This window comes from Octopus bimaculoides, chromosome 17 (assembly GCF_001194135.2).
Source record: "Octopus bimaculoides isolate UCB-OBI-ISO-001 chromosome 17, ASM119413v2, whole genome shotgun sequence".
In the NCBI taxonomy this organism is placed as follows: Eukaryota; Metazoa; Mollusca; class Cephalopoda; order Octopoda; family Octopodidae; genus Octopus; species Octopus bimaculoides.
This window is the reverse complement of record NC_068997.1, coordinates 26,696,960-26,710,774: the sequence shown is the minus strand read 5'-3', so window position 1 is coordinate 26,710,774 and position 13,815 is coordinate 26,696,960. Positions and strand designations below refer to the sequence as shown.

General features: G+C 36.7%; 1 protein-coding gene across 1 annotated transcript in view; it reads right to left on the bottom strand.

Moving 5' to 3' along the window:
* LOC106878469 (dmX-like protein 2) overlaps nt 1–9,488 on the bottom strand; it is a 108,533-nt gene extending 99,045 nt beyond the window's left edge. Inside the window, exon 1 of the mRNA XM_052974131.1 lies at nt 9,241–9,488. Coding sequence (XP_052830091.1) covers nt 9,241–9,327 — 87 coding nt within the window. The 5' untranslated portion in view covers nt 9,328–9,488. The remainder of the gene's footprint in view (nt 1–9,240) is intronic.
* Nucleotides 9,489–13,815: the final 4,327 nt, after the last annotated feature.

Genomic DNA, 13,815 nt, shown 5'->3' with positions numbered 1-13,815 from the left:
CACCACCACCACCACCACAGAGCAGAGTGGACTTTGGTAAAGAGTGGCAGAAGTGAAGAGAACTATAAAACAACAACAATTGAATATCAATAAATCTTGCCACACAATGCTGCTTTGAAATGTAGAATATTTCATGTGGTCAGAGCATTCATTTATGGGTTATTCTAATAGTAACCCCCACCACCACACACATATTGTAATGTTGTTGTTATTGATCCAAGTTCAATACTGCTGCCTATTTATTGCCATACACAAAACACTTGGAAGTTTTGTTCCCTTCACAAAACCATTCAATTTATCAAACAGTGATTTTAACAATTTTCACAAAAAAATATTTTATATAATTTAAACATTCTTTTACTGTTTGTTTGTTTATTTATTTATTTATTGAGTGGGGGAGGTTGAATTATTTAACATCTATAAATATTTCCTATTTTGACAAAAAAATTTGAGGGTTACGATATGACACAGGATTTAGCATTAGTGTAGTAATATAATCAGCCTATCTCTCTCTCTCACTTCCAACATCTCAAAGGTAATGGAGACAACTATTAACAACCACCTTCCCCTACACCTTCTAACCCTCTCTCTCCTCAATGAGCACCAAAATGGGGGGGTCCCTTAAAGCCAGATCTACGGGACACCTGCTCTCCTATATCATCAATTAGAGAAATTTGGTGAAAGTAACATTATTACACTAAAGATCAGTAAAGCATTTGACTTTGGTGAGCATGTGAACAACATAAACTGCCAGCTGATGTTTTCCATATGTTTCATCTCTCATTTTATAAGCTCCCTGTCATTTTTATTCATTGCAGTGTGTGCACTCTCTGAGTGGTTGACGTTAGGAAGGGCATCCAGCTGTAGAAACTCTGCCAAATCAGATTGGAGCCTGGTGTAGCCATCTGGTTTCACCAGTCCTCAGTCAAATCGTCCAACCCATGCCAGCATGGAAAGCAGACGTTAAACAATCATGATGATGATATATATATATATATATATATATATATATATATGAATCAAGTCATAACCTTATCCATCTATTGTTTTCATAATCGGTCATAATGTCTTACGTTTAAGATGATTCCCATGTTTTCCCTGATGAGAAGGTTACAATTTTAATATCAAAGATCCCTATGGATCACACAGGTTGTAATCCTTTGAAACATATGTAGGAATAAAGTATGCAATTATAACATGCGTTTTCTCCAATCCTTAAATTCTTAAATATACTCAAATACCCAAAATTTCAAGGAGTTCCTGCTTTAAAACAGGAGCTAACCACAGTTATTTTGTGTTCTTTGCTACATTGGTTTCTATTAACCCATTTATTCTATCAGAAGAATTTTTATTCATTAAGATAGAAGAAATACACATAACTATATATATATATATATATATATATTTAGGACAGCATTGATATGGATGCTATAAACTATCATTAATTGCTATTATAAAAATCTCTTGATTTTTAAGGACCCAACTGCTGATCATCCTTCAGAGTGAATCAAGGATTCATATACATACACCACACACTTTCTAGTAAGATATATGATCAATCCCACATCTGTTCCACTTTCTTTCTCACTCAAACACCCACACACACACCCACAAACGCTTATGCAATTACTGTCATCTTATGCCTGAGGAAACTGTCACTGACTATTAAAAGAAACATGCTTCAAACAATGGCTGTAAGCCTGCTAAGCACATACAAATCATAAAAAGAAGTTTTAAAAACTAAAAACTTAACAGCATTTTATCTTAGATATTTACAAGTATGACTATAAGTATGAAAATGTATGTATTCTATATAAGGTATGTGCGTAAATATGTATGTATGCATCATCATCATCAACATTTAACATCCATTTTCCATGATGGCATGGGTTGGGTGGCTTGATAGGAACTGACAAGGTCAGTGGCTGTACCAGGTCCCATAGTCTGTTTTGGCTTGGTTTTTATGGCTGGATGTCCTTCCCAACACCAACCACTCCACAGAGTGTACTGGGTGCTTTTTATGCGACACCATCACTGGTGCTTCTTATGTGGTACCAGCACCTACTGCTTTTATATGTAATGTATTTATCAAAATAATGCATGCATCTATGTAAATACCTGTACTTATGTAATGCACTTAAAAAAAAAAAATTGGCACTCTGTTACAATGATGGGAGGGGGGGTTCCAGTTGATCAACAAACAGCAAACTTGAAAGTTACCCTCTGAGGCTCAAGTTCAGGCAAGGCTGTTGAAGGAAGATCAACAGTCGCCCTCATATACCAGCCTCCACTCTCCGCACCACTGATGTTATCCAAGGGAAAGGTAAAGGCCAATACAGCTTGGCACCAATGATGTTGCAACTCATTTCTACAGGTGAGTTAACTGGAGCAACACAAAATAAAGTGTCTTGCTCAAGAGCACAACACACAGCCCAGTCCAGGAATCAAACTCACTACCTCATGATTGTGAGCCGAATGCTCTAACCAGAGCCATGCACTTTCACACACACACACACACACACACACATATATATATAACTGTTTTAACGTCAACTTTTCCGTGCTCATATAGGTTGACACAGATTTTCTCTGTCCAGATATCTTTCCTGTTACCAAGCGTCACTTATTTCCAAGCAAGGCAATATGCCCCATGACCAGGCGTGTCTTCACAGAAGATATATGTATAATATATTGTCATCGTTGTTTAACATGCACTTTCCATGCTGGCATGGGTCGGACGGTTTGACATGCAGCTGGCAGCTGTCCAGACTTCAATCGTCTGCTGTGGCATGGTTTCTATGCTTGGATGCCCTTCCTAATGCCAACCACTTAACCAAGCATGCTGGATGCTTTTTATGTACCACTGGCATGGGTGCATTTTGCACCACTGACACAGGTGTGTTAATGCAGCACCGACGCAGCTGCTTTTTAAGAGGAACCAGCACCTGAAAGGACCAGCCTGTATGTGTGGAAGACAATGATTTTGCTTAGTTTGACACGACTTATCAAGTACAACAATAGTTACCCTCTACCAAATTCACTCACAAGGTTTTGATTGAAGACACTTACCCAAGGTGTCACACAGTGGGGCTGAACCGAAAACCATGTGGTTGGGAAGGAAACTGCTTACCACACAGTCATACCTGTACCTATATATATATATATATATATATATTTTACTTGTTTCAGTCATTTGACTGCGGCCATGCTGAAGCACCGCCTTTAGTTGAGCAAATCGACCCCAAGACTTATTCTTTGTAAGCCTAGTACTTATTCTATCGGTCTCTTTTGCTGCTGAACTGCTAGGTTATGGGGACGTATACACACCAGCATCGGTTGTCAAGCGATGTTGGGGGGACAAACACACACACACACACACATATATATATATATGTATATATATATATATATATATATATATATATATATATATATATATATATATATATATATATATGCGACAGGCTTCTTTCAGTTTCCGTCTACCAAATCCACTCATAAGGCTTTGGTCGGCACGAGGTGCCACGCAGTGAGACTGAACCCGGAATCATGTGGTTTGTAAGCAAGCTACTTACCACACAGCCACTCCTACGCCTATGTACATTATACATGTATGTATGTGTTTATGTATGTGTGTGAGTGTATGTATGTGCGTGTCTATATATGGATGCATGTGTGTATGTAAATATACACATTGCTGTATGTACGTACAAGTTGTCTCATGAAAAGCAAACGCACTGACCAGCTTCTACGTAGTCGCTCGACCTACTAGAAAAAGCAGCTGAATTCTCCCCGTGGTCCTAGAAACACAATGTCTGAATATGAGATTGACGGGTCACGAGCACAGGCACGGGCCAAATTGCCTTGGGCCTGAACGCAAGTTTGCTTGATCAGAGCTGACCTGGGGTTAAGCAACAACAAACGCATTGTGCCTAGCTAAAAGTATAACAACGTTGCTTTATTGTGTTAGAAGGTTTTAACTACAGGAGAGAGAGAGAGCGAGAGGGAGGGTGAGAAAGAGCAATTTTACGTTGCAACTTCATTCATTCAAACTTTTAACTGCAGCTTAGGAAAGACGAGACAACGAGACAAGAAAGGCCACAGGAAGAGAATTTCTACGGCTTTCTTCTTTCATTTGCGGCCTGCTATAAAGTCAAGAACTAGTCTACTACCTACGCAAATACAATGTCCAATAGAAAATGGTGAAATTCAACGCTAATCCTACCTTCATAGATGTAATCTTTTGCAACTCAAAATCAGATCAATACACTTTACTCCAATCAATCAATCAATCACTTCAGCAAGAAAAACAAAAAAAGACAGAGAACTAGAAATCTTACGTCTTTGCACAGATATATATATATATATATATATATATATATATATATATGTATGTATAAAGAGGGGGAGAAGGAGGGACAGACAGACAGCAATGTCGGGGTCTGTAATAATTATCTTATACCTCACATTCTGTATTGAGTCCTTTTTCAACTCAAGCACGAGTGTTGAGCGAAATATATTCAATACTAAGTTGGCTTCCATCCTCGTGTGTATGTGTAGATAGATAGACAGACAGACAGACAGATAGGTAGATAGAAAGATATACAGATAGATAGACAGATATAAAGACAGATAGATAGATGGACAGATAGATATGTAGATAGACAGATAGATATAAAAATAGAGGGACAGATAGATATAAAAATAGAGGGACAGATAGATAGATAGGACAAATTCACTTTATAAATTTCATAACTGTACCACCGATGACTGGTAAATTAAATTCGCTTGTACAACGTACCCTGGCGCAAACCAAACTGAACTAAGATCACTAACCACTACACATTCTTTATTTTCTCTCCTTGTTCCTTTCTGTGGAAGAGCGTAGGCTCGAAACGTTAAAGACTTTTTCACTTCACCTAAACTAATACATTTGTTAGTTGTCTACACCACCAGTCTTCGTCTTTTGCTTTTTGTTTTTGTTTTTGTGAATTCTTCCCTAAATAGTTATAATGCCTGCCCTTCTAAACATACCGATAAATATAGGCTTTGTTAAGGGATAAGGAGAAAAGAAGAAAGGTAAGAAAAAACGGGAAAAGAGCAATATAGGTTGTTGATCGGGTGGTGTCTCACATTGTAACATCTTATTTTCTACTCGTGAGATGCTGAGCATCTATTACCACCTATAAACATACATAAATACACACACACACAAATATTGAATACTCATTATACATACATATCGATACATTCATCTCAACACACATATTGCATACATAAATACACTAGACAGATAGACAGACAGACAGACAGACAGATAGATAGATAGATAGATAGATAGATAGATGTGTGAGGGCGGGTGCCCACATTATTTTGTTTCGTAAACAAGAAAAAGAATAGCCCAAACCGTGTTGCAGGGTATAATTATTTGTACAAAGTTGGTGATTCACTCCGTCGCCCGATCGATACTATCGATCGGGCGACGTCAAATGTATCGAGCTAGAAAACTCTGAGTTAGCGACGGAGTAAAATCACCAGCTTCGTACAACTCTTATCTCGGTTCTGAAAATATAATTTCATTCGGATATTTATTTATTTTTGTGCTGTTCTAATTATGCCTATAATCAAACCTAAAAGAACCCTACCCTGGCAACGGGGACATAGGAATTGGAGTGCAGCTGGGTCCAACAGTCCTCGTTGTCAGCCTTCTTTCTTTCTGTCAACACACATACATTCTACATACACGCATACACATACATACACACGTTATGCACACACATAAATATCCCTCAAGTTATGTAGTAGATAATGATAATAATGGTTTCTGGTTTAGTCACAAGGCCAGCGACTCTGAGGGGTTGGGCCGAGTGGAGAGTGTTAGTCGAAATAAGAGTACTCATCACTTGACTGGTACTTCTATTTCATCGACCCCGAAAGGATGAAAAGCAAAGTTGACCCCGACAGGATTTGAACTCAGAACGCAAAGAGCCGAAATAAATACCGCAAAGCAATTTTTACCCCCAATGTTCTAACGATTCTACCAAGGTTATGTTTGTTCGTCGTTATAACGATTCAGACAGAGAACAGTCGGCTAAGATCTTTCACGATTATTTCTCGCCTCCGCAAATATCGATTTTATTAAGCAACGATTTCGTCGTCTCCCATTCGATACTTATCAAACTGGAGTATAATAATAGTGATACAGGGATAGCAATTTTGAGGGGAGGAGATAAGTCAATTACATCGACCCTAGCGCTCAACTTATACTTTATGATATTGACCCCGGGGGAGGGACGGAAGGCAAAATTGACCTCGGCGGGATAATAGTAGTAATAACAACAACAACAACGGTATCTACTAATATTTTCTTTTATTTGCCGCAAGGTGACCGAAAGAAGACACACACACACACAATATATATATATATATATATATATATATATATATATATATATAAAGAGCTATAATTTTTTTTTTAATTACGGAGGGATGAAGATAACCAGAGAGTAAATCTGGGGATTTCTATACAGATTACCGATTGTTGTTAATAATTAACAAATCAAATAAATACCAGTAATAGTAATCATTATAAACTATTTCGTTTTAAAATTGGGGGAATATTTTGTTGCCGACAATATTAGTGTTACACAATCGGATAGAAAGAGCCGGCCTAGTGAAGACAATCTGCAAAGCATCGTCAGAGAGACATCCACACCCACTTGCCAACGTCATGAGAGAGAGAGAGAGACCTATATTGATTGAAATCTTCCAGCTAGAATTCTACAGATTGTCAGACCAAAGTCAGATAATGGGACATGCATTTTCTCAAGCAATCTGTTAGTTAGAAGTACACAGACATTTTAATTTTTTTTTTTAGATAGCTTCGTAAGTCTAAAGGATAAATGGAAAGACATTTTACAAAAGAAGGCGGTGGTGGTCTTTTATCTGTTTTCTTCTTTTTCTAGCGGTGCACGCGATGCTTTTACATATGAAAATATATACGTGTGTGTATATGTACGTTTTCGGAGAGTTTGGTAGATAAGCAATGCTTAAATCGCACCTTAAAATACCTGTCATACTGAAAATGTGTATAAGCGTGCAAAGAAAGCACATTCAAGCTTCTCTTTATATTTTAAATTAATCAAAAGGACATTGTTTAATGCTAAATTTCCATAATAATAATTATTATTACGGTTTCAAATTTTGGTAGAGGGCCAGCAATTTTAGGAGCAAGGGTAAGTCGACGTCATCCCCTGGTACTTATGGTACCATAAGTACTGGTACTTATATTTTCGTTCCCGAAAGGATGAAAGACGAAGTTGACCTCGGCGGGATGTGGACTCCGGCCGAGGTCAATACAAACACATACGTCTGTGTCTGCGTGTTAATTATATCCGTGTCAAGAGTTCAACTTACGAAAACGGAATGAATAAACTACATTGAGCAATATATACAATATCATTTTTAAAATCATATCTTCGACATTCATGTCGTAACGCGTGCGCGCGCCTTTATGTATTGTTGTACGTGTGTATAAGATGACTATATACTCATGCATATAGAATTTATTGTTCATGGGTTACATCCAAGAATAAGTCTTAAGTATTAGTTCATATAAGTAATTACATTATAATTGTATGTGTCTATGCTGTTGTACGATAGATAGATAGATAGATGTGTGAGTGTGATGTCTCGGTCAGGAGACGGTTGTGCCCCTGACTTTTTTTTTTTTTTACGGGGCTTCAGCGGACTCCGCTGAAGACACGCGAGGGCCAGGTGATGGTATGAAACCGGGAAAAAGGGTTAAGTCTAGATAAGCTTGTGTTTTCTGCAATTAAATTAATTTTTAATAAATCCCTTTCACAATATATGGAAATACGTATGTATAAGGGCTCTTGTTAACGACGGGGAACAATCAGTAGAAAAAAAAGATTGTTACGCCAAGAAAAATTAAACATAGACAACATATACCACGTACAGGATAAACCATTAACAATTCGGCCTAATGAACACACTAGACCTGCGAGTAAAAGCGTCCAAATCTCCCTAATATTACATCCTACTGTCTCCAGATAGGCAGGGCATATTGAATAGTGCAATCCTACATGCACCAAGTCTGAATGAAAGACCGGGTGTTATTAGCTGTATAATCTTTCATTATGGATCTTATCCAATGATGACTATAACCAGCGACACAACTACCAGAACTATCGGCAGCTAGGAGCCAGCTTAGAGGTCTCCTACGTGTCCGTTCGACTCGTTAGAAATAACAAACTAAATCTCCCTCAAAAATCACCAACCACCGTCTCAAAAATACATAGATAAATAAAAAATATATATATAATAAAAAGCACATACATTAGATAATGCATTACTAAATACGCATAAAAAAACTATATGCTACCACAAGGTTGAAAATACCTAAAAACTGAGTTTCCATGTCTGGCAGCAACAAAAGCTTTTCATTTGCAGTAAGGGTGAAATGGGAGGAGGTGGGGAGATTAAATGTCGTCTAACATTACATGGAAAAGAAGGAAAAAGAAACGAAAACAAATGTTAGAGGCATGTCAGAGGTAAAGCAAACTGAAGGGCTTCCGTTGTTGTTGTTAAAGGCAGTGATGTTCAACCCCAAGTCGACCCTCTTCAAAGAATTTCCGCTATTGCCATCTTTCAAAGGGTGGGACCACATTATGCAACGTCGTTGCCCTTTCCAAAATGTTAGGGTTTGATTTGAGAGAATTGGCTGCGATTTCAAGCAGGTCAAGAGACCACACCGACGTTTCTGTGGAAGTGAGTAGGTGTATTATTACCACAATGTCAACCTAGCTGCAAAGACAATCATCGTGTATCACCTTAACGTCTAATCAATAGAAATCATTATCGCCCTCAGAAGGATGAAAGGCCAGGGTCGACTTGGCTTTTCATTTTATCCAAGACCACAATAAAATTAAATACCAATCAAGTCCCAGAGATTTGATTAAAAGTGACAACACACCTCCGCAAAAATATGTAGCTTTGTGCCTATGCTAGAAATCGATTATATTATTTTATCGACCTCGGTAGAGTGATAAACCGGGGACGATTCCTTTTGCTTTTATCCTTCCCCAGTCTGTAAAAGATAAGTACTTGTCATATACTGTTAGGCGAACTGTTCGACATAATCGTCAATACCCTCCCATCAACATTCGATGTCCTGTCTCGTTGTTAGAAATCATTGTTATTATTATTACTACTACTTACCGTAAAGTGTATTCCTTCAACGCTCCCAACTGCAAAACATTGGTCTCCTGAATTACAGGCGCCAGTCAAAACTTGATGGCGGTTCATCTCTGTTGGTTATTTCTAATATATATTTATATATATATATAAATATATGTTTGTGAGAGGGGAGCTATTTTACAATATCAGGTATATTCCATCAGTGACTAATAATCCAATCTGGAAACATCGGAAAACACAAACCAGCCTTCCACCGTAAGCGGCCATTTTGATGCTGCTTCTAGTAAGAAATCTTTTAAAGCCAAACACACAGCAACAAGTTCTCAGTTTATTTTTTCAAAATCGGTATTCCACGATAAAATTTTTAAGAACAAATATATTTTTTTAAAACATTGTCTACGCTGAATGTAATTTTAAGAGAAATAATATATACGAAAATCTCTTGATCTGTCAAAAATAAATAAATAAATACGTAATAAATTAGTAAAGGGGGATAACTCTAAAATGTTTCCTGAAATAGCAGGAATTCGACTTATTTTACGTTTGTTGTCTTCGAGATTTTTCCTACTAGATGCTTCCAATGTATTCCTCACATTCCGACTGAAACAAATGATAACCTCTATTTTTGTGCAACGAAACCTAACGGCGCCTAGAGGAGTGGATTAAGGCGCTGAATGAATTAATAAATGCTATGTTAAAAATGTTGTCTTGAAAATTTAGGTGACCTCAACGATGCGAAAGTCCAAATATTTATAATGATTTTCTTTTTATATATCTTTGTATAAGAACATTTTTTTAGCAGATAGTACATAATCAATTAGCCTATCTTTCAGTTACTGGTACTTATTTTACTAATTGCACTGACATTTACACTAAGAACTTTGTAGGACGAGATTAGATATTGAATGTTTATTCCATCGTTATACCATTTTTTGAATAGTAATTTGCATAAAATCCAGTTTAAGAAAGTGTGTGTGTATACGCATTTTAAGACTGGTAAAATTCTTTCACTATATTAATGCAACACTTTTTTCTTTCTTTAATTTACCTTAAGAAAATTCGGCAGATAAGCAAATCAAATCTGATGCCATCATTAGCTTGTGAAAGCAAAACTTGCAGATTCTACACGTTCTTAGTCTTTCCACAAAGGGTTTTACTACAAACAAATTATTACAAAAGTCGTAGTAAACTAATTAACAGAAAGAAATCTCGTTAAGCTTGAGACTAATTGTTCACATGATCATTAGGCGAGTGACACTGAAACCTCTTAAAATCTTAAGGTCAGGTGATGTTTATTGTTTAAAACACATTAGCCAATAAATCAAAGTTCTACAGACGCAGTATAGATAATAAATATAAATTTATTCCTTTGTTACTCTAATCTGTTTATACCCAGATGATTTTTATTATGATAGTCTGGGATTGGTTATATGAATTGAAGCATGGTGCATTGGACATTATAAAACAATTTATCTGAAAGATTTCAGTGTAAAAGAACATAAGTTATAAAAGCAAACAAACAGTAAGAGAATGGAAGAAAAACAGGGAAAGAAGTGATCAGTATGAATAAAGGTCTCCTCTACACTTGCTTCATGAAACTATATATGATGCCAGGGAAAACAAGTGTTCCTCTCCAAGAAATTTTGTAACATCAAAATATGGGGTTTATTATTGGGGGATTGTGAAGCTGACATGCTGGAACAACCAAGCACTCTCACAAATATCTGACTTTCCAGTAAGGTGAAACAATAACAGTTAACTTCTTTGTCTGAAGCCCAGCACCTCACAAGGCCAAGAAGACCATTAGCAGTAGCATAACTAGAGGAGATGATAGGCATGGTCTGTCCCAACAGATGCTTTTATGAGGGAAGCACTTTAATGTCTAATGTGTAAGTCAGGTAAATGGAAACTGAGTGGAGAAACTCTGCCAGATCAGATTGGAGCCTGGTGCAGCCATCTGGCTCGCCAGTCCTCAGTTAAACCATCCAACTCATGCCAGCATGGAAAGCAGACGTTAAACAATGATGATGATGATGACATATATATATTATCTGAAATGTATAGTATTAAATACCTATTAACACTGGTCTTACCAATTGGTTTCGCATAAAGAATACAATGGAGTTTTAGGTAACAAACTGCTTATATAACTCTCTATATAGAGAGCAGTCGCCATATTCCCTTCCATATTAGCTATCTCTGATGAGCATAAAGTTATATAATCAGTTTGTTACCTAGCACTCCATTGTATTCTTTATGTGAAACTGAATATTAAGACCAGCCGTGATGGATATTTAATACCATACATTTCAGATAATATACCCACTCTACTGACAGATATACGAGTGCATTTTTTCCCTGACTTATACTCTCTTAGACGACCCATGCACGTATATATATATATGGATGTGTGTGTGTCTTTTGTCTGTGTTTTCCCCCACTCCAATTGCTTGGCAACCAATGTTTGTTTATGTTCTTGTAACTTAGCAGTTCAGCAAAAGAGACTGCTGGAATAAGTATCAGACTTTAAAATAAGCCCGGGAATCAATATGTTCAACTAAAACCCCTCAAGGTGGAGCACCAACATGGCTGCAATCCAATGACTAAAGCAAATAAAAGAAGAAACCCAAGTGCGTGTATCAGTCATTCTTGCTAATTATAAGCATACAGTTCTATATTTAAGAGATGAGGAATTATTTACATTATTTACATTTGACGGATATTTGTCCTCATCTTGTTTGTTGTTAACACAGCATTTCGGCTGATATACCCTCCAGCCTTCGTCAGGTGTCTTGGGGAAATTTCGAACCTGAGTTCTCATTCCTATCGATGTTACTATTATTATTATTACTATTATTAATCAGGTCGCTGCCGTGAATCGAAGCAGCACATATGCTAGGACACAACAACCTCCTAAGCAGACCGAGTGCAGATATGAATAGCATATGGGAACCGGTATTGACGAAGGATAGAAAAATAATAGATTTATAAGCCTCAAAATTCACCCCATAATTGCCCACGGGCATATGGCGTAGTGGTTAAGAGTGCGGGCTACTAACCCCAATAATAGTAACATCGATAGGAATGAGAACCCAGGTTCGAAATTTCCCCAAGACACTTGACGAAGGCTGGAGGGTATATTAGCCGAAACGTTGTGTTAACAAGATGAGGACGAATATCCGTCAAATGTAAATAATGTAATTATAAGCATGCTCTGATTTATATTATGCTAAACTTTATCTGAATGTGTGTTCCTGAATTTTGGGCTAAACCAGGAATTGTTGGAATAAAATATTTGGGGCTTCGATATAAGCTCTTGTGCCTGAAAAACTTTCTAGCGAGTCTTATGTTAGACGTTTCAAATCAGAAGAATTGAATTTTTTACTGTCCCAACACATTTACAAAAACTTATAACTATTGTTGATGATAAAGAAAAGGAAAATGTGCAGAGACATATATGCTCATATACACATGCATATAGATAGACAGACAGATAAATAATTATATGTATGTGTGTATATATATATATATATATATATATATATAAACATACACACACATATATACACATTCATATATGCATGCACATACACACAGATACATACATACAAGGGTTGGCTGAAAAGTTAATAGGCTGACTAAGATACTTTCATGGAATGTGTTGCTGTTATTGTTAGTACTGAAGACAATGTTTCCGCCAAGGCTGACTTTGCCTTTCATTCTTTTGGGGTTGATGAAATGGGGGTTGATGTGACTGACTAGTTCCCTCCCTCAAAACTTCAAACATTGTGCCTATAGTAGAAAGGATTATTGTAGAGTATGTTACATATTTTGAGAGATTTTGTTGCTATTCCTAGCTGAGCAAATGACCATGTAGTGACTCTTATATTTATTCATGAAAAGTATCAATTAAAAACATTTTGGGATGATGTGGCAAAATTTGAAACCATTATTATTATTATTATTATTATTTCCAGTTCTTTACCGAGTGAGTTCAAGTCCTGTCAAATTCATCTTTACCTTTCATTCTTCCATGAGTCGATCGATTAAATAAAGTATCAGTCGATAAAATGGACTGTTTACCTCCCTTCAAATTTCTGACCTTGTGCTTATGTTAGAAACAATTATAATTTTTTTAAACTACCCATCCTAACATATTTTCCTTTTAAATTAAGAATCATTGATTCAGGGGAAACAACTCCTCGTAATGTGACGACGTGACGTAAGGAAACTATTGTAAATAAACAATGATAAGTCATAAAACATCTCATAACTTCGTTTTTGTGACACCATACTATTCACTTCCACGAATCCACGACCGTGGCTTAATGCGTTTGAAAGACATGCTAGAAAAAAAAAAAAAAAGCAGCAAAACATTGTAGCTCAAATTGTAGCTTGCTCCCAATATGAAAGGAAGAACCATTCGATAATATGGTCTTAGGTATATTATGTAAAAGGAAGGGTATATCAGATGATGTACCCTTAAATGACAAGATATTCACGGCTGGACCACTTTAGACTCCTCCCACATCCACCTTCTCCTTCTCTCCTTCACCACTAAAATACACACATCCATTTATATATATATATATATAT